This window comes from Toxorhynchites rutilus, chromosome 2, assembly GCF_029784135.1.
Source record: "Toxorhynchites rutilus septentrionalis strain SRP chromosome 2, ASM2978413v1, whole genome shotgun sequence".
NCBI classification, from domain to species: domain Eukaryota; kingdom Metazoa; phylum Arthropoda; class Insecta; order Diptera; family Culicidae; genus Toxorhynchites; species Toxorhynchites rutilus.
This window is the reverse complement of record NC_073745.1, coordinates 180,619,711-180,645,734: the sequence shown is the minus strand read 5'-3', so window position 1 is coordinate 180,645,734 and position 26,024 is coordinate 180,619,711. Positions and strand designations below refer to the sequence as shown.

The following is a 26,024-nucleotide window of genomic DNA, read 5'->3' as shown; positions in this document are numbered from 1 at the left end:
AAAAAAAAAAAACTATCGTGTAGTATATCTCGTAAACGGCTACTGTAAAAATTTCAGCCGAATCGGACTCGTAGTGTTGTTTTGACCGTGTGTGGAAGCGGACGTGTCCGCGGATTTAAAAAAAATGGTAAAAGAGCAATATTAGTCGGTGATTCGATTTTGGTTTTTTGAATCGCTTGGACGCTGTATACGGTGACTCTTCTCCTTCGATGGCGACCGTCAAAAATTAGTTTAACGAGTTTCAACGTTGTCGCACGTCGGTTTTTGATGTGCCCCGAAAACGGCTACCACGGAGGATAACGTGACAAAAATCCACGATCTCGTATTGGCAGACCGCCGATTGAAGGTGCTGACAGCTGAAACAGTAGGCATCTCAGAAGACCACGTGGGTCATATCCTGCATGAAATTTTGGGCATGAGAAAGCTGTCGGCGCGATGGGTGCAGCGTTTGCTCACTCCGGACAACAAGCACAACCGTGATACCACTTCAGAGCACTCTTTGACGCTGTTCAAGCGCAATGCGAAGGAGTTTCTGTATAGTTTCGTGACCGTCGACGAAACATGGATCCACTGGAACACACCAGAGAACAGTCGAAACAGTGGACTTCACCCGGCGAACGTGCTCTGAAGAAGGCGAAGACTGTCTTATCGACCGGAAAGGTGATTGCCACCGTTTTCTGGTATTCACAAGGTGTAATCTACATTGACTACCTGGAGAAGGGCAAAACGATCACAGGACTCTACTATGCCGAATTATTGGGTCGATTCGACGCCGATTTGCTGAATAACGGCTCCATTTGGCGAAGAAAAAAGCGCCATGACAACGCACCGGTTCACCCCTCCGCCGTCGCCACAGCCTAATTGGTCGAACTGCACTACGTATGCTCCAGATTTGGCCCTGTGCGACTTTTTTTTGTTTCCACTCGCCGGACAGAAATTTGAGTCGAATGAGGAGGTCATCGCCGCCACGGAGGCCTACTTTGCAGACCTCGAGAAAATGTATTTTTCAGATGGATCAAAGAAGTTGGAGCATCACTGGATCAAGTGTATCGAGCTAAGAAAAATAAAACGTCATTTTTCCAAAAAAAAATTTATTTTTTTTATGGGCTAAGTACTTATCGGATTGCCCTTGTATATTATAGCAAGCATCAAAGCACGCCAGTTTGTACTTGTGTACGGTTGTGTTCATGCCTCCAACATTTTGACGTAGGACTACGTATTTGACTTCTATATAGGGGGGACACTCTACGAAAAATGTAACGTTTATTAAGAGTTTTCGAATGCATATTATGCAAAATCGTTCTTATGATATATGTTATAATATATACCATTAGACGGCAAATTTATCCACCATTTTTTTCGCCTGAGACATCAACGGTCGAAATAATAAATCAAGTGAGCAATTCAACAAACCAAAGAGGTATGTTTTGCGAGCGGATGCGAAGGTAAATTATGCATTCTTTCTTTCAACTTCGTTCCCATAGCGTTGTATGCAACACAAAATTGTGTGCAATAATTCGATCTATCAAACAAATTAGCAAGACCTTTTTCGAATGTTGAATTAATCAGATGCAAGATCAAATGTCATACAAGATTTCATCAAAGCAACAAGGAAAGTGTCACCCATACATATATGACGGGATGACGAACATCTTAAGCCAGTGTCTTCCGGGCTGCGAAAACATGGGTAATTGTACTAAGAAAAATGATAGCAATACTATGCGGATGGCATCGATTATAATGTGAGGACTTCGGCATTACATCGCATCACAAAAATGAAACGAAATAAAATATTAATAATCTTCATGACTCATATTCATAATACTCAATGACTTTATTCCTTCTATGATAGATTGAGCAGTAGAACCAACACGACTTGATTGTGATAGTCTGCAAACGGTGAATTTTTTTCACCGAAAAAGCTTCTGCTAATAATTAGAATAATACAATAGAAAGAAACAACAATATCACCATTTAAAATAAAGCAACTTCATGATTTAATGTGTATTTTACCTCAAAATATCACGAAATCGTAAGTATTTTCAACTTGTTTTTTTGTTTCTTCCCCATAATCTTCATATTCAATGTAATCAATGACAATATATTTTTTTTGTTTACCGATCCTCGTATTCTCCATCTACCATTCCAACCTGTTATGTGTCAGACTGATATTCATTAATCATTTTCGGTTAGACAGTTCCTACCAGAAACTGAAAGCGTCAGGAAAGGCGTGGAAAAACTTTGTACAATAGTGTAGTGATCTTTTCCTGCTTCGGCAGGACATATACTATTCCAGCAATCACCTGAGAAACCAAACTCAGTAACTTGAGCATTGCGATCGGGCTCATCTTGATGAGTAGCTATGTTGAAGTTAGGCGAGTCGTCGTGCGAACTGAGATCCCCTCAGATTTAGCAATCGTGCGAAATGCAAATCACCGGCGAACCCAGTGTTCAAAAAGTGATTAAAGCTGGATGGATACGTTGAGCAGGAAATGCTGCAAGAATGTCCTGCAAAAATTGTGTTTATCGGGAATCCGACTGGTACGAGACGACGAGGAGCGCAGCGAGCAAGTGGAAGTGGAACAGGACATGGTGAGCACGGGTTACCCGCGGAATTGGAGAGAGATAACCACAAACCGAGATAATTGTGTGAAGCAGGCCATGTTGTAGAGACTTAAGTCAAAATAAATAAAATAAATCCCCCCACGGGTAATATGTACATATACCACATCGAAAAGAAAGGTTTACTTTTTGGTCTGTTTTAATTTCAGTAAAAAACAAGCTTTGTTCACCTGAAGAACATACATAACATTATAAAATCAATCTACTTGGATGTTTAAGGTAGGAACAATTGAGATTAACCAAGTCTAGAAGCTCCATAATGATTGCTGCTCCTCGGAATATTCACAAGATCATCTCATCTCATCGAAATTCGTTCAATTCCACTCGTGTTTTGAATATCAATTGTTCATTTAAAAAAACAACAACAAGAGTTTGCTCGGATTTTTTAGTATAATTTTCCAAAAATGTTCAAGTATAACATTGTATAGTGAGTCGGCTTCTCGAGTTATCGCCTATCGAAATTCAGCCCCAAAATATTGCGTGCCTGTAGAAATATGAAACATCATTATAACACAATATATAGGAACTATATAATATATGAAAGCTTACTGTTAGAAATACTGAGTTTATAGTACTTTGAACATGTGCGGTGGCGTCTTCCGACATCACCAAAAACTTATGAACTGCTGTGGCATCTTGCATGCGCTGTTCCAGATATTTCCAGGTTTTTTCGTTATCAACTGATTTATCCTGCAGCATATAGAGCTCAGTCGTTTTGTATATGCCAGCCAATCCAATCCGTTTTATGTACCAATTAAACTGAAATGCAATTTATGCATTAGACCGTTTGAAAGTTATCAGTACAGTACATCATAGTTACATCAACAGAACGATCACCTGAGTAATAACAAATATCATCTACAAGGGTTAACAAGTTTGCTAGCGATGTGGGAGCGTTAGGTGGAAGTGCCATCAGCCCCAGCGCCTGTGACCAGTGCCCGATGTAGGGTGTAAGCATGCGTAGTCTCAATTCAATCGCCTTCCTAGCAAATTCAGATGGGCGTTGTACCTCTCCCATGGCTGATACCTCTTGTTTCATATAGTCAACTAATTTATCGTTACATTGTCTATAGAAATGCAACACTAGTTCTATGCCCCCTCTTGGGAACAGTCCGCTACTTATACTTGTATAATTTAGGCTTTCAGCACCCTTCGCAATAGATTGTATAGACCATCCGTGGGTAGGCACAAACGATATGGCTGCATTAAGGATAGAATTCTTCACTGAAGAAACATCTGAATCATTGTCATTATTGCACTCTTTGCTTTGGTTTGTTTTGTCCGTGTATGTTTGATCTGTATGTTTGGTATAATTCTGTTCTTTTCGTTCTTCATCGGCTCTGAATATATCAAAATTCTTTGGTGTTTGCAGTTTTTCTGTGCAAAGTGATTTATTCTGCTTTAATTCCAAAGCAATTCGGCATTTTTGTTGCGGCAAACGTGAAACTATTGCAGCGACATGGTACAATCGTGGAATCGGATCTGTGGGGAGGATAAGTATTTTTTAAACGATTTTATTCAGCTTGACCTGTAACATGTTTGTCTGTAGTGCTGTCCCACATTAATAGAAATTCGACCCCCTTCCTGTTGACCTATTGATTTGGAATTTGGAACACCTTCATCTCTGCTGTCAATATAAAATTACGTATTCCATAATCATGAAAATCCAAGATGGCGCCCGCTACAAAATGGCGCACTACATATTTCCTCAAAATACGGAAAAATATTTTCCATCAATATGAGAAACATAGATTACATAGATAACATAGATAATAAGAAAAATTGTCAAAATATTGAACTCCCGGCCCCGTGAGGCTAACGCCATATGAGCCTTGATAAAAATATATATTTTGGAAAAAAAAAAATGAGTATCAAATGCCAGGGCATTACAATTCTCACGCTCAATAAAGAGAATAATATCACTTCACCTTCGTACAGTCTCATTTCATTCCACGTTCTTTTTCCTTCATTCTTCACACTGAAGGGAAGATATCAAATCGTCCTTTCACTTGTGAAATTGAAAATGCCCTATAATCCATTCATCTGATAATGAATGGATTCAACCGTCAAGTGAAAACATCTGCTTAAAATTCAAAGGAAACGGCAGCAGAACGAAAGCGAAATTGAAGAATCGATGTTTCAGTATGCGTAGTGAATATACACAATCGAAATTGAAATTGGAAGAAATAATAAAGTAAAATTAAACACAAAACAACACTCAAAAGCAATGTAATTATATACTACAGGTCGGACTCGATTATATAGAGCCGGACAAAACATTACCACTACTCAAGCAAAAAAACAAACTTTGAAAAAAAAATCCAATCTAGTGCTTTAATCTATATATAATAATTTAAAGGGTATTTAAATAGGGACGCTACAAAAGTAGACCGATAGGGACAGCAAACGGCGCCATATTTTTCCCGCTCTCTTGACATTTCTCTTCAGTAAGGTTTGCCATTTCATAATGGAAAGATATACGATTCAACAAGGAGTCGAGATTATTAAAATTTACTACCGAAATTCGGAGTCCATGTTCTTAACTTTAAGAGCGCTACGTCCAATTTATGGTCATTATAATCGTCCTGCCAGATTAACAATTGAGCGTCTAGTGGAAAAATTTGAATCTACAGGCACAGTACAAAATGTTCCCGTGCCAGTGAGACAAATAAAGTGCCAATAACTTGAAAATGATCCGGATTTTTATCGGAAAATCATCTTCAGCGATGAGGCTCATTTCTGGCTGAATGTCTTCGTCAATAAGCAAAATATGCATTATTGATCAGGCAGCAATCCAAACGTACTCTATGAGTCACCATTGCATCCCGAAAAAATTAAGGTTTGGTGCAGTTTATGGTCCGGCGGCGTCATTGGGCCGTACTTTTTCCGTGATGATCAAGATTGGACCCCAATAATTTAACTTGGATATCGTCGTGTGGTTTTCCCAGTTCGTTTTTCGCGTTATTCGTATCGGGCTCGAGCCCTGCAAAAAAACGAACGCTTTGCCAGGGGCAATAAAATTTAGAGGTAAGCGTCATCAGATGATGCACGCGATGTTGGTGCAGTGACAAGCGCTCGCACTGAACCGAGCCTTCGCATCGAACAACAGCGAAGTAGGCGACTTCGGCGCGTCGGTCGAAAATGTAAACGCCGTTAAGCGGACCTTACACGGTCAAATTTATTGACAATATGATGACATTTGAGAGCATAATGACAGCTGAACATGGCCGACAACGCAGAAATCCGGATTTTCTGATTTTCGGGCATCAATATCGTGACATTTCATATGGATGCATGATGATGACGTTTTACCTCACGGACTTCCAGACTGAGTTGCCAGATTTGCAAGCGGACATTTATGTTTGTTAGTCTTTTTTGCGATTGCAATTAAAATTTATAAACTTCTGAAATTGTAGGAATCATAAATGAAAGCTTTTGGTTTGGAAAACTGATACAGTAATTTACATTTAATGCGACAAGCCGAGGAATCACTCAGTGTCGCATTGGAGGCGATTTGACCTGTAATTGGACATTGAAGATGAGAGTGGTACAGCGTCGACGTCTGGCGGCGAATTTCAATGTGGGGCCATCATTTGGACCCGAACTCGATGTTTACGAAAATGTCTAACTAAACGTGTCGCATACAGGTCTGTCCAATTAGAAAAATGTCGCATTAAATGTAAATTACTGTACCTAAAATAGCAAAAAAACAGTACTTTTCGCGATACAAATCAAAATCTCAAAGTAAACTAACAATGTGATGGTGAGAGAGTGAATGAAAATTAACAACGTCTTAGAAATTTTTTAACATTGAACTCGGTCATTCTTTGCGCAAGCGAGCGGGGCAGCCGCTTTAGTCTAAGTTGTGTGTTTCTTCACACTCCCCTATAAAATGAGAAGATCTGGGAAAATCACAGGTGAAAAAACATCACGTGTTAATTCAAGTTACAGTAGAATCCCGATTATCCGCGAATAGTCGGGATGATGTTTAAACATAGAAACTATGTTTTATCAATACAGAAATAGATACAGATACAGATAATCGGGGATCTACTGTCATAGTCTTATTTATCGAATAAAAACTTTTGCTTGCAGATAATATAATTTGCATATATTTACTCAATCTAAAATAATCTGGCATCCCTGAAACTGAAAGGATCAGTCTGCATTTGTGAAGCGAGTATTATGATGTGTTTTTGAGAAGGAAAAACGAGTTTTAAAGTGTAAATTATGAATGAAAATTAACTTTTCCAAATCAATTTAGTATTCTATGTGAATGCAAATCACTTTTTTTCTGCAAGTGGTGAGAAAACCCCATACAAAAATTGTATCTGAAACTGACGTTATATAATAATAATAAATTTTAGTAGGAATATCTGAAAATTCATAGAAAATAGGTTAAGTTAGAGTTAGGACTACGCGCTTCAACTAATTAAATAATACCAAGTAGATATTTTCATTCAAATTTTACCAATTGAAAATTGCCTTTTAGCCTTCCAATCTGATGGAGAATAGTTTGGATCCCAAACTCGAATGTCGCCACTAGCCATCGCGGATATTTTCGTTGTCTCGGGTTGAGGGCGATATTGACCGTGTAAGGTGGCAAAATATTGATTGAGGTTAGATCGGATGTCGAAAGCCTAGCTGTCACGATATTGAAGACACTTATTGTCAATCAGTTTGATCGTGTAAGGTGCCCATTACTCAGGCTCCCCCCGCTGGTGGTGAAGGCGGTTGCTCTTGACAAACTCATCAGCGAATTCGCATCGATGGGTGTTACAGCAGAGTACTAGCTGTGTGGCATAATTCAGTCTTTTTCCAAGCAGTGAACATTGTTTGTTTTCCTTCATCATAAGGGCTTCGATGGTGTTTTTGACATTGAATGAATGTATTAAGCTGACTTTATGGCGAAGCAGACGTTAAGATTGTACCAAGCATCTTGAATGTCGTACTGGAATGTTACAAGTTATTTGGGTCCTCGTGCCAGTCGTAAAACTGCCTACAACTAGGATTGCATTTGCACTAGTCTTGATCATAATGAAGCAATGCTTCTGTTTTCGAGGTTGTTGATATTAAAAAAAGAGTTCATTTCGCTTGTTTAATCACCAAGAAAGTGGATGTCGTTCTGGAATTTTGTATGTGATTAGGTTTCGCTTGCCAGTAGCAAAACTCCATTCACTAAGGGTGACAGCTGCGCTCATCTCGAGTATGAGAAAGTAATGCCAATTTTAACGAGACCAGTAATATAAACAGAAGTGTTTCTTTTGAGAATAGCGCAAAATGATGAGAAGTGTTTATATTCCTAGTAGTTTCAAGCCACCAATGTATGGCTCTGTATGCATGCTATGGCGAACGCTTGTTTGGCGCTTGGTTTACGTTGTACGAACGACGCCTGGAGGTGCAATTTCACTGAGGCAATACTAAATAACATGTAGCATGATATTTGAGGGGCTTAGAATGCAAGGGGTGTAAGTGACTTGATCGATTTCTCTTCATCAACTTTTTCTTTAGTTCATAACTCAACTGCAAAAACGTTCCAATTTAAGTTTGCTATAGAATCTGACAGATGAGGTTCTGATCTATCTTCCACATTGCCAAATACAGTACGGAATGTATTTGCAGCTAAGTTATGACCAAAAGAGAGAGTCGATGTAGAGAAATCGATCAAATCACTTACTAAGCCCCTAATTTGATACCTGCAAGTGTTGTCATTGCTGTTGTTTCCTCGCGGCGCTAAAGATATATTGATATAATCGACTGTAACCGAGTCTGTCAATTGCGAAAAAGGCCACCGGAATAGCGTTCGAGGTAAATTTTCAATGCATCGACATGAAATAAATTGCGACATACGATCAGCTAGTGTATTGTTCTGTGAAGGCAAGAATGAATCATCAGTCAATTATCGTAAACAGATTCTACAATGAAAAACACATTTCAGAGATTGTTCTATTAAGCAGTCGTTTCTAAAATTTCACAGCATTATAGAATAATATCCGAAGGTTTAAACAAACGACTTTTATAACATAACAGCGTAGTTCTACGTCAACAATGCGGTCGTATCTTGGACACAACCTCCTATAATTTTTGACGTAGAACTACGTCTTTCATTAAGGGTGTCAAATCAGAAAACAGGTCACGTTTTTATGAAATAAAGTTAACGTTAATAACTATTTTTGCCGCGAACGGATTTTGGCGATTTACATACTAAACGAATCGGGAATTCCGTAAGATTTGTTTAATATGCCATACATTAGAATCCCCTGGTTAGTAAATGGTTAAAATTCATGAAAACTTTAAGTGTTTCTATTTTCCCATACATTTGTTCTGTCGATTTGAGTGCTTTCCCGAACATAGATATCAATAACGAGCAACTTATCGACGATCAACGGAGGGGAAATCGTAGGATTTAAAGTCTCCGTGAACAAAGGAAATGAAGAAGAATGAAGGGGAATACTTGCCTAGAGTATAAACAGTGGATCTCGCTGAGGCAAACTTTCATTCGGCATCGGACTGTTGAGTAATCCAGTTCACTTTGCTTTCGCTGCGCTTCGATCTAAGATTGGACCCCACCAGTGGTAATCCAACTTGGAAATCGTCGTTTGAATTTTCTGTTTGTTTTCCGCGTTATTCGTATCGTGTGTTCTTCTTTCCGCGTCATAAATTGGACGCTTCGCGTAGTGTACGATGAGCAAGAAGAAGAGGAAGGCAGGCTCGAGCCCTGCAACAAACGAACGCATTGTCAGGGGTAATAAAATTTCAAGGTAAGCGTCATCTAATGATGCACGCGGTGTTGGTGCAGTGAAAAGCGCTCGCACTGAACCGAGCCTTCGTGACACCGCACCGAACAACAGTGAAGTTGGCGATTTCGGTCGAAAATGTAAACGCCCAGACAGCAACCAAAATCAAGCTCCCCCCGCTGGTGGTGAAGGCGGTCGCTCTTGACAAACTCATCAGCGAATTCGCATCGATGGCTGTTTCAGCAGAGTACAAGCTGTGTGGCATAATTCAGTCTTTTTCCAAGCAGTTAAGATTGTTTATTTTCCGTCTTCATAAGGGCTTCGTTGGTGCCTTTGAGAATGCATCAATGCATTAAACTGACGTTATGGCGAAGCAGACGTTAAGGTTGTGCACCAAAAAATTATTTGGGAATACCAAGCATCTTGAATGTCTTACTGGAATGTTATAAGTTATTTGGGTTCGCGTGCCAGTCGCAAAACTGCCTTCAACTAGGATTGCATTTGCGCTAATATTGATCAAAATGAAGCATTGCTACTGTTTTCGAGGTTGTTATTAACAAAAAGAGTTTATTTCTCTTGTTTAGTCATCAAGAAAGTAAATGTTCTGGAATTTTGTATGTGATTAGGTTTTGCTTGCCAGTAGCAAAACTTTCTCCACTGAGGGTGACTGCTGCGCTTCTCTCGAGCATGAGAAAGTAATGCAACTCTTTTCGAGGCCAGTAATATTAACAGAAGCGTTTCTTTTGAGAATAGCGCAAAATGATGAGAAATGTTTTTATTGCTAGTAGTAGTGGCTCTGTATGCATGCTATGGTGAACGCTTGTTTGGCACTTGGTTTACGCTTAGTTTGTACGAACGATATCTAGAGGTGCGATTCCTTTGAGGCAATACTAAATAACATGTAGCATGATATTTGATACTTGCAAGTGTTGTCATTGTTGTTGTTTACATGCGGTGCCAAAGATATATTGATGTAGTTATGGGATATAGAATAATGGTGCTGGTGCAACATGTATATAATCGACTTTAGCCGAGTCTATGTCAATTTCGAAAAAGGCCACCGGAATAGCCTTCGAGGTAAATTTTCAATGCATTGACATGAAATAAATTGCGACATACGATTGTTTTGCGAGGGCAAGAATGAATCATCAATCAATTATCGTCAACTGATTCTACAATGAAAAAATCATTTCAGAGATTATTCTATTATAGAATAATATCCGAAGGTATAAACAAGCGACTTATATAAAATAACAGCGTAGTTCTACGTCAACAATGCGGTCGTATCTTGGACACAACCTCCTATAACTTTTTATTTAGTTTTCTCAACAAAACCTGAACTCCTTCATTTGATCCTGACATGGTTGAAGGGGACGATAGCCTGCGAATAGGACTTCATGAAAACGAAACCCTGACTTTGCAGTTGTTGAAAGATGTCGTTAATCAAATCTGTGCTAATCTCTGTAGTCTGTGATAAAAAAATCTGTGATATAACTGCAAGGTTAACGTAGGACTACCATTGGCTTAGTAATCATTTGTTTGAAGTTGCATCTAAATCAATTCTCAATAAATGGATGAATGGATATTTAGTTTTTCCTTGGAATTGTGTTGCGGGCTGCTCAAATATATACGAAATAATATTATTTTGCCTGTGATCTCTTTCGTCACTCGACACTCAAATCATTGGAAGACCTATCTGCGCAGACACTGGTCGGAGAGCAGCATACAGGAACAATCTGAGAGGTCGTGTTGGCCGTGAGAAGTATTACATCTCAAAGGTGAATATGAAAAAAGGCATTTGCTAAGGCATATGTAAACAGACCTAAGGAGTTTTGGAACCAAGTATTTTGTACGGATGAGGCGCAAACCAATATCTTTGAATCGAATGGAAGACAGATGGCGTGGAGGATTTTATAAGTCAGGTTTAGGTAAAAAAAGGTAACAAAACTAGAAAAGTTTAGGCATAATTTTATAATAGGAATATGAAACAATCGAATAGTGTGTATGATAGAAATCATTACAGAACTGGGCATTGCAACTTTAAGATGTAGAACCCTAGGATGATCACTTGAAATGTAGTATTATGTTATAATGTGAACAAAATTAAGATATAAAAAGGATTAAAGTGAAAAAAGTTGAAACCACGTAATTTCTCGTTTGGTGGTCATCGAAGAAACATTATTGCAGGCGAGCGCCGAGCTGAAGTGGATTATCTTTCTCAGACAGGTGAAGGGGGAGGATGGAGTAGTTTCTTTCCACAATGGCTATTCTCAAGGCTAGAGACGAATGAACTGAAGAAGGCAAGCTTTAACGCTTCATTTGTTCGGGTTCCACGAATGAGATAGTTTCCTTTGAAGTGGATGAGACGAAGGCGAGCCATCGGTAGGCCTTGTGAGATTTTTGGAAAACCAAGGATTTAATCATCACGTGTAGAAAACACGGGTTATTTCGTGATCCATCCGTAACAGACGGAACGCGGAACACGAGAAAACCCGTGAGCGGTCCGCATTGGTTAAAAACAAAAATGGAATGGAATAAATCCACAATTTTAAGCGAGCTAGCAAACATAACACAAGGGGCGGGCATTCATACCTAATGTTGATTCCACACACATTCACACAAAGCTCGAAACAAGAATGGAATGAATGGAAGATATTGCAATACATATTCACTACACACCCTTTGTTCGTGCCAAAAGGGAATTTGAACATCCCGAGTGAACATGATCCACAACAATCAAGTGATATTGTGTACCTGTTTACTCACACTGTATCGCTTGGCGAGATGAAGAATAGAAGGTGCGAAGATTCACGGGTTTTGGTTGTGTTGAACTTTAATTGGGTTAGTAGCCAGGAAGTAGCATAGAAAGTTCACATACCAGTCGGTTACTCAAATGGAGCATACCAGTCGGTTACTCAAATGGTACAAAACCGAATGTGTCAACGAATAACGTTGAAAGAGGATATACAGAAGCTAATTACAGATTTCCAAATCATTTTCGCATTATGAAAAAAACAGAACATATCACGAACTAAAATGTTTAATTCTTTCTTTGATTTCAGAAATAGTATTCTAATGTCGACTATGTTTGGATTCTAGAGCAACTTCATTGAAGTTTGACTTTTGTCAGCAAGTGTAATTAATGGAATAAAAGATTGTGTGACTCTAACTTTGTTCGTTTACGTTTTTGGTCGATGTAACGAGCAGTAAAATTGAATTGAAATTAAGTTTAGAACACTTCAGAAATACTGAAATTTCAGTTTCTGTTAAAATGTCGGGCCTTTCTGATTTTGAACGCTAGCGTTGATTTAGGAAAAAACTAGTTCGTTCATTTTATTTGCTTATTTTTACATTTAATAACAACACTTTTGCTATGTATTGGACTATTATAAGACATGAAACATATAGCGAATTCGTTTTTAAAACTAAATCAGTGCCAAACTGACTCTGTAATAAAAAAACGTTTTCAGTTTCACGAATGCGGTGGTTTGTTGGTGTGCGTTATATAGTCTGCTTTGTTTATATTAGCGACGACAAATGTACAGTGTCGACATCTGGTGGCGATATTAGTGCTTGGGAGGTAAATTATTCTCTATCAGATTAGTAGGGCCAAGTGCAGTGGAAAAATATTAAATTTTGAATGAAAATTTTTACTTCATATTGTTTGATTACCTAACACATGCAGTGTTGACACTCATTTAACCATTTGTCGATGCATTTCCTGTTTGTTCCAAAAATAATTACTATTATAATATAAAATCATCATTAGACACAGTTTTCGTTCAATATGTTTCTGCGATATCGGAAAAAAACCTCTTATTTCATCACATAGAATAAATATTCGATACGTTAAATTAAATTTTCATTCATAATTTTGATTTTGAAAGCGTGTTTATTCCACCTGAATATCCATCATTATTTTCGCCTCCCAATGAAAGCACACATAGCTTAATGCCGTCTGCTCGAATATACTCCTCGAAATCAGAATCCGAATTGGATTACGATTCCAATAATACAAAAGCAAAAGCAGCAGGTTTTCCATTTTCATAGTCTTTTGACGTAGGACTACGTCTAACCGGAAGATATAGGGGGTGAAATGGAAATCTAGGCACTGAACAAGTAGGAAAAAATGCAAGATTTGGAACGCTTATAACTCGAGCATTTCTCAATAGATCGCAAAGGTTTTTGCATCAATTGATAGGAAATATATCTACGCATCTATCATAACGAATAACATTTCATTTTTCTTGAGATAAATAATTGAATAATTGTGAAATATCAAGCATTCTCAAAATTCACTATGTGCCCATTTTTGATTGGTCCATTTTGTGCTCCTCAAATCGTACCGACCAAAACGGGCAACCAGAGCAGCAGCGAAATAGAATGAAGCACGATTGGAAAGGAAAAAGAAAAAAATGAACGAAACATTGGTCGCAGTCTCACACATGCGTAATTCTCGAGCCAGCCAGTCAGCTTAAAAATCCCCGCTCCGCTGCCGTAACGATCATTCTCATTCAAACCGTACACCACATCGGTTCGCATCACAACACATCAACGAACCAACCCAAGCAGCCATTTCCAGACATGGTAAAGGAGGAAAAGTGAAGGGAAAGGCAAAATCCCGCTCGAACCGTGTTGATATGGAGTTCCCCGCAAGGGTAGCTAGGCCGAGCGCGTTAGTACCAGTGCACCAGTCCACCTAGCCGCCGTTATATAGTTTCGGCCGCCGAAGTGATCGAGTTGGCTGGTAAAGCTGCTCGCGACGATAAGAAAAACCGCATTCAGAACAGAACACATCAAGACAACAACAGGCAGTTGCAGCGAGTGGCGAGTGGCAAACGCAATCGCAAAACGGCAGCAGGTAGCAGAAGAAAAAAGTTTGTTCTTTTTACAATCTGCTTTGGTGGCAAATCCAGAACAAGGCGGCATCGAGGGCGTTCGAAATGGTTTTTTTTTCAAAACCACGAGTACTAAGTTTTCTAAATTGGAACCATTCCATAAAACAAGGCGCTTTTCAGGGCCATTAAACCTTCCAAAAAAGAGTTTAGGAAATAAAGTTCAATGCGTTCTAAAACATTATCCAAAATAATAATAAAACACAAATTGATGTTTTCATAATTTGTTTGCCAGGATCTGATGAATATGTGAATTTGGCAGTAGTTCTGAGCTTATTAATAGTTGGGGACTTTCAAGATTATTTAATTTTCACCAACTCTTAAATTGTTTCCAGATTGAAAGTACAGTAATTTACAATTAGTTCGACATTTAGCTAATTGGACGGACATGTAATGCGACTTATTTAGTTGGACATTTTTGTAAACATAGAGATCCAAATTATGACCGTACATTGAAAGTCGACACTGTACCACTGTCATCGCAAATGTTCAATTACAGGTTCAAATCGCCTCCAATGCGACACTGAGTGGCGCTTCGGTACGTTGCATTGAATGTAATTTACTGTAAAATATGTCACAAGCTGGATGGGAAGAAATTTTCCAACTGTGAAAGCTGAGGCGAGTGGCAAATGCAATCGCTAAACAGAAAGGTTTAGCCGAACAAGATGGGGATATCGAGTGATAACAAAACAATAAACTCTTTAGATTGAAGATAATTTTGTGATCCTGAAAAGGACCCTTTTTAGCCTGCATGTGAATCCAACGAGCGAACAAATCGTAATGAATGTATTTTTTTGCCATCGCTCCCTTTTAACGCTCATTCGTTCGTCTCGTTGGACTCGCCCCTCTGGCTGAGTCTGCCGATTTGTCTCTATCCTGTGAGTGTGTACCGCTAGAGTATAAAACACGCGGACCCCAAAAAAATATCTTATTTTCTTTCAAACCGTAAACCCGTGTGATTGTACGGCATCGGCATCGTGGACGTAACAAAGGAGGACAAGTTAAGGGAAAGGCAAAGTCTCACTCGAACCGTGCAGGTCTCCAGTTCTCTGTTGGTCGCATTCACTGATTGCTCCGCAAGGGTAACTAGGCCGAACGGATTGGTGCCGGAGCACCAGTATACCTAACAGCGATTATAGAGTTTCGGCCGTCGGAGTGCTCGAGTTGGCTTGCAAAGCTGCTCACGACAATCAGAAAACCCGCATCAAGAACAGAGCAGCTTCGGTTCGGCGCTCATCAAGGCAACAATTAGTTTCAGTGAGTGGCAAAGTGCTTCTCCGGCACGTCGCATTAAATGTAATTTACTGAACAATATGTCACAAGCTAGATAGGAGGAAATTTTCCAACTGTGAAAGCTGTGGCGAGTGGCAAACGTAATAGCTAAACAGGAAGTTTTAACCGAATAAGATGGGAATATCGAGTGATAACAAAAACACAACACCAAAGGTTCTTTTCAACCCTCAACATATTCATAAAGAGTAAACAGTAAACTAATCCATTTTTCAGGTAGATAGGTAGGTATTCACGTAGGAGAAGAAAATAAAACAATATATTTAAAATATATATTTAACAAAAGCTGTCCCCTTTGTATAGTCCTACGTCACTCCGGTTATGTCCCCGACATTACCCACCCGTCTTTTTTTTTTAGATTTTCCAAAATAATACTCGGAACATGACAGTTCAGTATAGTTGTATTGGTGAACCCGAGTGCCAACCCGTGAAACATCTCAGTACGAAACTAACAGCTTTCGGGGCGAACTAGTGCGGCACTGAGTGTGAAACTGAGTGAATAAAAAAACGATTTGACAGCAGTTAGTGCGGCACTGGGGTTGAAACTGAACAAAAACGAATTCGCTAATACATAAACAAAATCTGTGACGTCACAGATTCAAAAAATCTTCCCAACTTTCATTTTCTATCTCGATCGCTTTGCCTGTTTCATATTGAGCAATAACCCTGAATATCAAATCTCTCAAGAGAACAGTTTTTGTGGGACTTGCTTTGATCGATAATTTGTGATTACAGCTGATAGTAGAACAGAACAGACTGAGGAAAGACACCGTCATCAGAAATATAATCTGTGGAATATATGTGTTCGTGTTATATTTGAATGTTTTCTGTTTAAATTCAAAATTCTTGTCAACGCAAACTGCGACGTCGACGAACTGTTGAAACTAAGCATAACTTTCAACTTGCGAACAATGCATAGCGCAGCCTTCACGCTTCTCTTTATAAATCATACGTGCTTCGTGTGCAGATAAACTTACGTAGGAATCCAAGGAGTTTCTGGAATTTTGTCAACTCCAAGCGTAAAACTACAGACATCCCATCTAAGATGTTTCGGAGTCGTCGTCTGTTCCGGCAGAGTGTGATTTGTTTTCTAAACATTTTGCTTCAGTGTTTGTCGCAGATGCAGCCACCTCATCTGAAGCCGAGAGGGCTGCTGCTAACGTTCCAGAGTATCCATAGACTTGCGGTAATTCGTTGTTACTCCACAGATGGTAGAGAAGTCCGTAAAAAGTTGAAACGTTCAACAGTTCCTAGCCCAGATGGAACTCCAGCAAGAGTTTTCTGCCGATGTGCTTCAGCTTTGGCGTCACCACTCTCCCGCATATACACAGCTTCGCTGGATCAAGGAGTCTTTCCGGATGTGTGAAAGCACTCATTTGTGTTTCCCGTCTTAAAAAAAGGAGACAATTGTAACGTGAGCAACTATCGCGGGATAACCAGCTTATCTGCCGCCTCTAAGCTATTTGAGATTGTAAACGATGTTGTCTTCTTCGAAATTAAGAGCTATATCTCACCAGTACAACATGGTTTTATGCCAGGACGCTCGGTAAGTACCAATCTTCTCGAGTTCTCATCGTTCTTTGTCAACCGCCTAGAAGAACGTGCTCAGGATGATGCTATTTACACCGACATAAAAGCCGCTTTCGACCGAATTGACCACCGCATCCTGCTGAGAAAGATATTCCGTCTTGGTGCTTCTGATGGATTCATCAACTGGATGAGGTCGTACCTTTCTGGAAGAACGCTCCGTGTTAAGCTCCAATTTAACACTTCGTTTCCGTTTGCTGTTCGTTCGGGAGTTCCACAAGGCAGTAATCTAGGGCCACTGCTGTTCGCGATATTCTACAATGATGTGTCCCTTATTTTAGCATCCGGCTGTGTGTCGATCTAAGTAGACGACATAAAGATTTATTTGGCTATCACAACTCTTGTGGCTACAGAGCTTGCTTGACCAGTTCGTCAGTTGGTGCCACTTTAATAAACTAACCATAGGCATCGCCAAGTGTGTGATCATGAGCTTTCACCGAAAAAAACAGCCAATTATATTCAATTACACGATCGACGATTTCATTTTAGAGAGAGTCAGTCAGGTTAACGTCTTGGACGTTGTTCTCGATCATAAGCTCACTTTCGATGCACACCGATCTGCATTGATTGTGGTACCCGAGTACGACTCTGAGTGCAGAGTGAACAAGGCACTCCTGAAGTACGGGCCTGGGATGAGGTACTGTCATTATTATTCGAGTGGATTATAAGAAGCGTGTGAAATAAACTTGTTGTACCGATAATTAATCAGTATTTATTTAATAGTAATCCGATTGAGGTATCACATTGATCACTAAGACTAATCGTCAGCTTGGATATATATCGAGAATCTCTAGGGACTTCACTGACCCCTTTCGCCTGAAATCGCTGTACTGTTCTCTTGTTCGGCCGATTTTCGAGACTGCATCGGTAGTATGGCATATGTGGAGCATCAGGATTGAGCGGATTCAAAAATGTTTTTTTCGAAGAGTGCTCAGGCATCTACCTTGGTGTGATCCCTGGAACCTGCCGCCATATGTAGCCAGATGTCGCTTGCTGAATCTGGATACACTTGATAGACGAAGGCGTATTCAACAAGCTACTTTCATTGTCAAGCTTCTTTGTGGTGAAATTGATACGCCTCATCTGCTAGAGATGGTAAACTTTCGTGCTCCCAGCAGAATTCTACGATCCTCGTATTTGCTGCAACCGCTTCCAAATCGATCATCGTTTGGTCAACATGAGCCGATCTCAGGAATGATCCGTACGTTTTCGTCAGTAGAGCAGTTTTTGACGTAGGACTACGTCTTTCATTTCTATACCGGGGTGTAAAACCAAAGTTTCGAAAATGAAAGCGTTACGCCGGAGACCGAGATTTTGAGCGTTAATAGCTCTTAAACAACTGAACGAAATGGTATGATAAACACTTCATTCGAAAGATAAAAGGTCTACGCATCATATACCTGTTACTTTCTCATCCAAAAACTTGTTTCAATAGTCTTAAAATTGCTTTCAAAACAGGCTATTGAAATCACCAATCGGTATATAAGCGAGCGCTGCTCGTAAACCCCCTCAGTTATGATTGAACAGCGATTGGAGCATGTTGTCGCTGTTTTGTGAAGCTATTTTCGTTTATCATGGAAGCGCTAATGAACGGTGTCACCAAGAGCCTGTATGTGCACCTAAGGCCAGAAGGGAATCCATCAGGAGGAGAGTGATACCACGGTTCCGCTTGAAACATCGGCCGCCACACACACATATACACGCGCGGAATTCTCGTTGCTGAAAAATAATCTGCCAGTTCCCCTGGGAATTGAAAAATACATTCATGCGAAAGAGTTTATTTTAATGTTTTCTATCCATATAACACTGCAACCAAATACATTTGGTTTTGTGATTTTTCAATCAATCGCAATTGATAGGAAAGCTTCTGAATATTTTTTTTCCCATCAGTGGAAAACTTTCGTATCCAATATTGGATGCGTAACATGAAAAACGTGAAACATCATCGCTAAAATCAAGTCATTTTCGAGCGATTATTTGCTTTCTACTCATATAATGCTGCGACTAAATACATTTCGTTTTGGATTTTTTCAATCAAGTGCGATCAACGTAAGACCACGTCTTTCGGCAATTTATTAGAGGTGCAATGAACCTTTAGGAATTCCCGCTCTACGCGCACTGGCAAACAATGTTTACTCAACAATTTCTCAAACGAGAAATGGGTGTTGTGAGAAAGGATTAGCGAACGCGAAAACGACAAACGGGAGAAAGATATGTTTGGAGGTTGAAGGAAATTGGCAGAAAACTTCTTCATTCTATCATTCAAATAATGTGATTCATACCACTTCGTTTTGCCAGAAAGAGATTATTAATGCTCAAAGGAGGAATCGAGTCCTCCGAGGAAATTACCCAGCGCAAATTATAGTCGACTATCGATTGCGGCATTCGTACACAAATAATTTTATAATGCAGTTTCACCAAAGTGATTTCTTCGGATATATTCACTACATCATGTCATATATTTCATATTCTTCATTATGAAATCCATATCCATGGCACCTATCGGCACCTGTATCTTACTGTATATATAAACAATATTTATTCCCAGCTTTTTTGAGGCATCTCGCACAAATTGACAATATCATTCAGTTGTCAGTGCAAGTCGGTGCAATTTTTAGAGTGTAAAAAATGTTCACTGTTTACATAAAAGCAGTCTCGAATCGGTTCCACTTTTTTGCTTGAAGTTACTATCCCTTGGTACAACGCTAGTACAGCCAGGTATGGGCAAAATCGCATCGAAATTCGTTCAACAACACTCATTCACAGATAAAACTCACCCTTCTATTCTCCGTTTATGCCTCACTTTATTTGAGACAGAAAACATTCACCTATCCTCTTCGCAAAGTTCATTCTCGATTATAATGGAAAAATACTTTCTCGATTCCCCTCATCTTTCCCCATCTCATTGGAATGTGAGATGGGGAAGCTCATACTTACGTCTATACATTATGCTGTACACTTCAATTAGAGCCCCCGACTTTCCTTCAGCCGACAGTTTGGTCGGATCGGCTACTGGTGCAAACACCGACCCAACGGAATCGGTGTAATGTGCGCACATGCATACCTCTCCGTACTGATTAAGAAGCCGACCGAACTATCGACAAGTCAGTCTGCAGTCTGCGGGGGCTCTTAATTTCGTTTTTGCAGGCCGAACCGAAAAATTTTCAGTCGAGTTAACTCTTTTTTACAGTAATGCTTTTGAATCCGGACACTTTGCATTACATTCAATATCATACCACAGCCATAACATTTTTTTCATGTTGAATTTATGCGAATAATAGCTACTAATATAGTTACTGATAGTTTCTTGATAGTTACTAATCAATCGCATTAATTCAACATGCAGAAAATGTTGTGGCTGCGGTATGGTATTAAATGTAACGCAAAGTGTCCGGATTCAAATACATTACTGTATACTTACTTCGATGTTATTCGTTTCTCTCTCAGGGTAAGCAACGAATATAATAAGGGTGGGGTTTAGATTCTATACTTTTATGGTTTATAAAATGACGCTTCCTTTGCTTTCGTTCATTTCTTACTCTACTCTCGCACCGCGAGGACTCGTTTGTTTGGGACAAAGCAGACAGCTCGTTAGTCTTTCGGTGGTAAGGCACCACGAAAGCAGCTCGGACAAGCGCACCAGCCGCAGGAAGTGTGGAGAAGCCACACCGCTATCGACCGGGAACTTTGCGTAAAATTCGTCGCTATCAGAAGTCGCTGATCCGCAAGCTACCTTTGCAGCATTTGGTTCGTTGAATTGCTCAGGATTTCAAAACCGACTTGCGCTTCCAAAGTTCCGCGGTTATGACGCTGCAGGAGTCCTATTCGAAGATACCAATTTGTGTGCTATCCATGCAAAACGCGTCACATCATGCCCAAGGACATCCAGCTGGCCCATCGTATCCGAGGAGAGCGTGCTATATTAGCTTAGCATATAATCAACGGCCCTTTTCAGGGCTCCAAATTTGATGGATTAGAGTTCAGAAAAGTTTTTTGCAGGCCAAACTGAAACGAGAATTTTCGTTTACAGCATCGAGATAATTCCGGAAAGATCTAATCGTTGCTGAAAAACAATCTGCCAGTTCCCTGGGAATTGAAAAATACATTCATGCGAAAGAGTTTATTTTAATGTTTTCTACAGCGATTTAATGTTTTCACAGCGACCAAATACATTTGATTTCGTAATTTTTCAATCAAGTGTAATTAGCTGGAAAGCTTCGGAAGATTATTCTTTCCCATCAGTAGGATATTTTCGTATCTAATATTGTATGCGCGCGCAACGGAAATTGTTTCGTATCGCGAAAATTATATAATTTTCAATCGATATTGCTCAGTCGCCGAAATTTTCATACTTAGAGAGTTTATTCTCCTCTAATTTGCCTTCCAAATTGCCATCGTAAACCACACCTTTTCTCGATTCAATCACGCACGAAAAGCATACTTAAATGATATTCTGGTGGTGAAACCCATTCATTTTTCGTAAGGCGTCGTACACAAATTACGTAACGCGATAAGGGGGGAGGGGGTAGATGTTGCGTTACTTTCTGTTTATTAGAGATAGGAAATTGCGTTACGTAAGGGGGGGAGGGGGTTCAAGATCCGGATTTTTAGCGTTACGTAATTTGTGCACGACGCCTGAGGACATCGACAAGACAACATCGTTACTGAACGAGCTGAACGGCGAGGTATCGAGGGATTCATTACCTGGCCTGACCTGACCTGAAATGCAATCAGTTTGTTTTAACTGTGAGGGAGCGCAGAAAAGCCGATCGATCAGAAGGAGAAGAGAAGGTGACCAAGAGAGCATCGAAATACGGTTCCTCGGGAAGACATTGAAGCAGCCGCCACACACACACACATACACGCGCGCAACTCTTTTCGTTTGCTGGTTATCGAGAAGAAACCTGGAAAGAAATGATCGTTGCTGAAAAATAATCTGCCAGTTCCTCTTGGAATTGAAAATTACATTCAAGCGAGTTTATTTTAATTTTTTTCTATCCATATAATACTGCGACCACATACATTTGGTTTTGTGGTTTGTCAATCAAGTGCAGTTAACAGGAAAGCTTCTGAAGATTATTCTTCAGAACAAGGTTTTTTGTATCCAATATTGAATGCATATAACCTTGAGCCTCCAACGTAATGCTCTCGTTTTTGAAGCCACCCAAATATTTATTTATTCATTCATTCAGGATGGATTTAGATTCAACTTCAAACAAATGATCCCTAAATCAACGATAGTCCTACGTCACCCTTGCGGTTATACCATAGATATAACCCACTTCCTGTTTTTGTTTTTGGAGAACCATCACTAAGCTTCAAAAACAGAAATCAGATGTGTTTAATGTTGTGTTTTAATGTTTTAGTTTTAAGTTTAGACCGAGAATCAATGAGGTGGCCGAATTAAATGACTATTAAAACTGAATGGAGTTAAAAAAAAGTTAAAAAAATATTCTCTTGAGTTTTATATATTTATATATATATATATATATAAATATATATATATATATATATATAATTATATACCAATAACGCCTAAAATACACAATAGAAATATTACAGAGACAAGAACAGTCTGTGAGTATACGAATTACGATTTTACGCGCGAGTACAGGACAATGTGTTTGAAAAAGTACACTTTTATATGACTATTAGATTTATTAAAAAAACAGAATTTTACATTGTGCAGATGACATGAAAGTTATGTTCGTTTAGATTCACAACTCGTTGGTTTAGTTCCTATGCATTCGATTACTCGAGCCAACAAACAATCCATAAGATCAAAGTTATTGAGCGCCCTCGCAAGCATATCCAGTTTCCTCTCCTTGGTTAGTTCCGGAATGTCCCCTCCGTTGAGAATATCAATTGAAATATCGAATTTGGATTTATCATCCTCACCGCGCTGAACGGAAGATTGTTCCTCTTTGAAGTGTGCTCTGGCTAGGTCAATTGATTTTCTCAGCGGAAGCAAGAATTGATTTTCGATTTCATGCACGTAATCCCGAATTGCGGTGCGGTTATTCTTATCGCGAATAAAAATAAATATCAAGATGTTCAGAGCGGATAGTATTGTATCGGAATTTTCCATTAGATCCGTTTCAATTCCTTTTGTTAAGTTGCATATCACGCCTAGTATAACCGCCTTCAACCGTCTCGCAATGAACCATTGACTAGGATTATCTAACCCAAGCTCACTGTGAAGCATGTCCTTATAGATAGTAACAATAAAGGAACGGAGTCCATCATGCTCGGTTGTTTTGATAAGATTTGTAGTTAACAAATATCTGCCTTCATTGTCGAATTGCAAAATGTAATCCCGAAGTGCAAATGTTCCCGCTTTCCGATTTCTTTCAATATTTGAGTATACAATTATTTTCGACAAGGCTTTACAAAAGTGATGATGAACATCTAAATCCAAATTGAAAGAATTTAATCTCTCCGCACCGAGCAGTTTCCGTAGGCTATTAGCTAGTAGAATTCCTTTGTAATGTGCTACAGGGTGCTCATGGTCCATCAGTATGTTGCAGTAGTATAATCCTTTTTCGTAAATGTACTGGGGCATGTATATTTTGGGACACGTTGTCGGTAGAAGATTCTCCGCGAGTAACAAATAGTTAAACATTGCCAATGAAGGAATGGGACATTTTTCGTCATTCATAAAAATGTTAAATGAAGAATCCTCAATTATTTCTTCAGTATGACTAATTTTCTTCTGAGGCCAGCGCATTCGTTGTTCTCCGTATGGCAATAAAGAAAAAACATCGCCGAGAAGTTTCACTATGGCAAAAACCAAATCTTCAGCAACCTGTCGCGTGTATGTTTTAACTCCTATAATGAAAGTAAAGTTAGTTTTTTTTTTTCTGTTTTTCACTTTGGCTTAAATTTTACCTGCTTGATCCGGTTCGTGTACGTTCAGATAAATCAAAGGTTTGCCCATGAGTTGCAAAATAAAACATATAACCACATTTTGCCTTGTCACTCCCGTATTTCTGAAACTAGTGCATTTTAGTTTTCCGAATTCATTCACAATCGGTTCCAAAAATAACATCACTGTCATATACAGCTGTAAAATTCTTCGCACGGTAAAGTCATTTTCTAGAAGTTTTTCTTCCTCTTCCCCGAAGTTTGTACCGTATTCCGGGAGCTTGATTCCGTTGATATATGAAATTATTGAATTCAAGCTCCACTCTAAAGAACGAGCTTTATTCTCTTTCAAGCGAAGTAATACAATCTGAAGAGCCTTCAGAAGGCTGGTAAAAACATCATCGTTTTTCGTATTTTCTATCTTTTCTAACAATTCGAAAAGCACTTCTTGCGGAACACATTTTGCTGCGACAATTTTGAGTAAATCTTCGCATGACATGAATAGGTCATAGTTATCTCTCAGGTTATCCGGTGTAAGATTATCAGCTAAAGTAGAGACTAAATCCATACATTCCGATTGTAAACGAGCATCATATCGTTTGTCTTGCAATACTTTTGCAGCTTGGTGAAATTCGCGAGCGTTTAGATGGTTGCGAATGTTATTTGCTAAACTTGTGTCGGACATTTTAGTAAAGAAATTGAGAAAGCTTGACAGCTAAACACACACAACAAAAATGGAATATGTAAAATGTTTTTATCTAGAATTGATTACAATAGAAATAATAGTGAAAATAACTATATTCGTATAATTACCGTAGGGATTGATTGTTTTCAAACAGAAAAAAGTTCCTCGAACAGCAAACATTCTCATTCACAGTTGTTTTTTTTCGAAATTGCACAACAAAAAGAAATCTAGTTGACGTTAACCGATCATATGCTGGTGCACTGAGAATTCATTTTAGTCATTTTTTTTTCTGGATACAGATAATTTTGAAAACATTACTTAATTCTTATGACAGACATAGAGCTGTACTCAAGTATGGGAAAGTTCATTCGCTCATTTCTCCACTCCTGATCTGATTATAAATCACTCTTGTATCTACTTGGAATAATCATGGCGAAAAGAATGCCGCAAACAATGAGATGAATTATTTTACACTCCCCGACCATCTTCATTCGGGACTGATAGAAAATATAACAAAACAAGGAATGGAAAACAACATTCAATGAATGAATATTCCTTTGGAAGGAACGCACGAAACAAAATAACAAGTGAGTCAAAATAGATTGAATCTGCGTGAATGTATGATTTTATTTTCCCTTGTACTCTTTTCCTTGTCAGCATTCAAGTGCACATGGAATCCACCTTCCTGCTCATCAATAACTTGCGTTAATATGGTCTTAGATCGTTTCATACTAGAAACAAAAAATGTCATTGCATTAGTGCACAGGAAACAAATCGATTTGAACTATCTACCTATATTTTACTGCCGCGATCGAGGCTCAATGATTGCTATTTGAGTGAAAAACGAATGATTTTACAGAGACACTCGCTGGCTCAAGCAAAAGTTATCAGTTTGATTCTATCACCATTATTCCGAGAGGCAAATCAGGAAATGCAAAAATTTCCGAGAATAGATGAGGGGAATCGAGAAAGTATTTTTCCATTATAATCGAGAATGAACTTTGCGAAGAGGATAGGTGAATGTTTTCTGTCTCAAATAAAGTGAGGCATAAACGGAGAATAGAAGGGTGAGTTTTATCTGTGAATGAGTGTTGTTGAACGAATTTCGATGCGATTTTGCCCATACCTGGCTGTACTAGCGTTGTACCAGGGGATAGTAACTTCAAGCAAAAAAGTGGAACCGATTCGAGACTGCTTTTATGTAAACAGTGAACATTTTTTACACTCTAAAAATTGCACCGACTTGCACTGACAACTGAATGATATTGTCAATTTGTGCGAGATGCCTCAAAAAAGCTGGGAATAAATATTGTTTATATATACAGTAAGATACATTTAATGCGA

The 26,024-nt window shown here is 39.0% G+C and overlaps 1 protein-coding gene and 1 long non-coding RNA gene across 5 annotated transcripts; one reads left to right on the top strand and one right to left on the bottom strand.

Moving 5' to 3' along the window:
* LOC129767604 (uncharacterized) lies at positions 1 to 4,868 on the top strand. Its single transcript, XR_008741546.1, has 3 exons — positions 1 to 1,742; positions 1,853 to 2,032; positions 2,165 to 4,868. It is a non-coding gene; the product is annotated as an uncharacterized LOC129767604 (long non-coding RNA).
* Positions 2,739 to 25,857, bottom strand: LOC129767602 (ubiquinone biosynthesis protein COQ9, mitochondrial-like). 4 transcript variants are annotated; one of them, XM_055768650.1, is made up of 4 exons: positions 24,809 to 25,261; positions 3,443 to 4,104; positions 3,172 to 3,381; positions 2,739 to 3,106 (listed from the first exon to the last, which is right to left on the bottom strand). In XM_055768650.1, the coding sequence occupies exons 1-4, from the start codon at positions 24,864 to 24,866 to the stop codon at positions 3,068 to 3,070; spliced, it is 969 nt and encodes a 322-aa protein (XP_055624625.1). In that variant the 5' UTR covers positions 24,867 to 25,261; the 3' UTR covers positions 2,739 to 3,067. The 4 variants fall into 4 exon arrangements, with proteins under 4 accessions (XP_055624625.1, XP_055624622.1, XP_055624624.1 ...); XM_055768647.1 differs by lacking the exons at positions 2,739 to 3,106; positions 3,172 to 3,381; positions 3,443 to 4,104 and adding exons at positions 22,770 to 23,959; positions 24,020 to 24,753; positions 25,473 to 25,857 and having other exon boundaries at positions 24,809 to 25,411; XM_055768649.1 differs by lacking the exons at positions 2,739 to 3,106; positions 3,172 to 3,381; positions 3,443 to 4,104 and adding exons at positions 22,770 to 23,959; positions 24,020 to 24,710; positions 25,473 to 25,856 and having other exon boundaries at positions 24,809 to 25,411.
* Between the last annotated feature and the right edge of the window lie 167 nt (positions 25,858 to 26,024).

What these genes read in the sequence shown, in the direction of transcription:
- LOC129767602 (XM_055768648.1), bottom strand. Translation starts at nt 24,680, where the DNA reads ATGTCCGACACAAGTTTAGCAAATAACATTCGCAACCATCTAAACGCT. An exon ending in ACACGAACCGGATCAAGCAG is followed by an intron (nt 23,960 to 24,019) that starts GTAAAATTTAAG and finishes CTTTCATTATAG; the next exon opens with GAGTTAAAACATACACGCGA.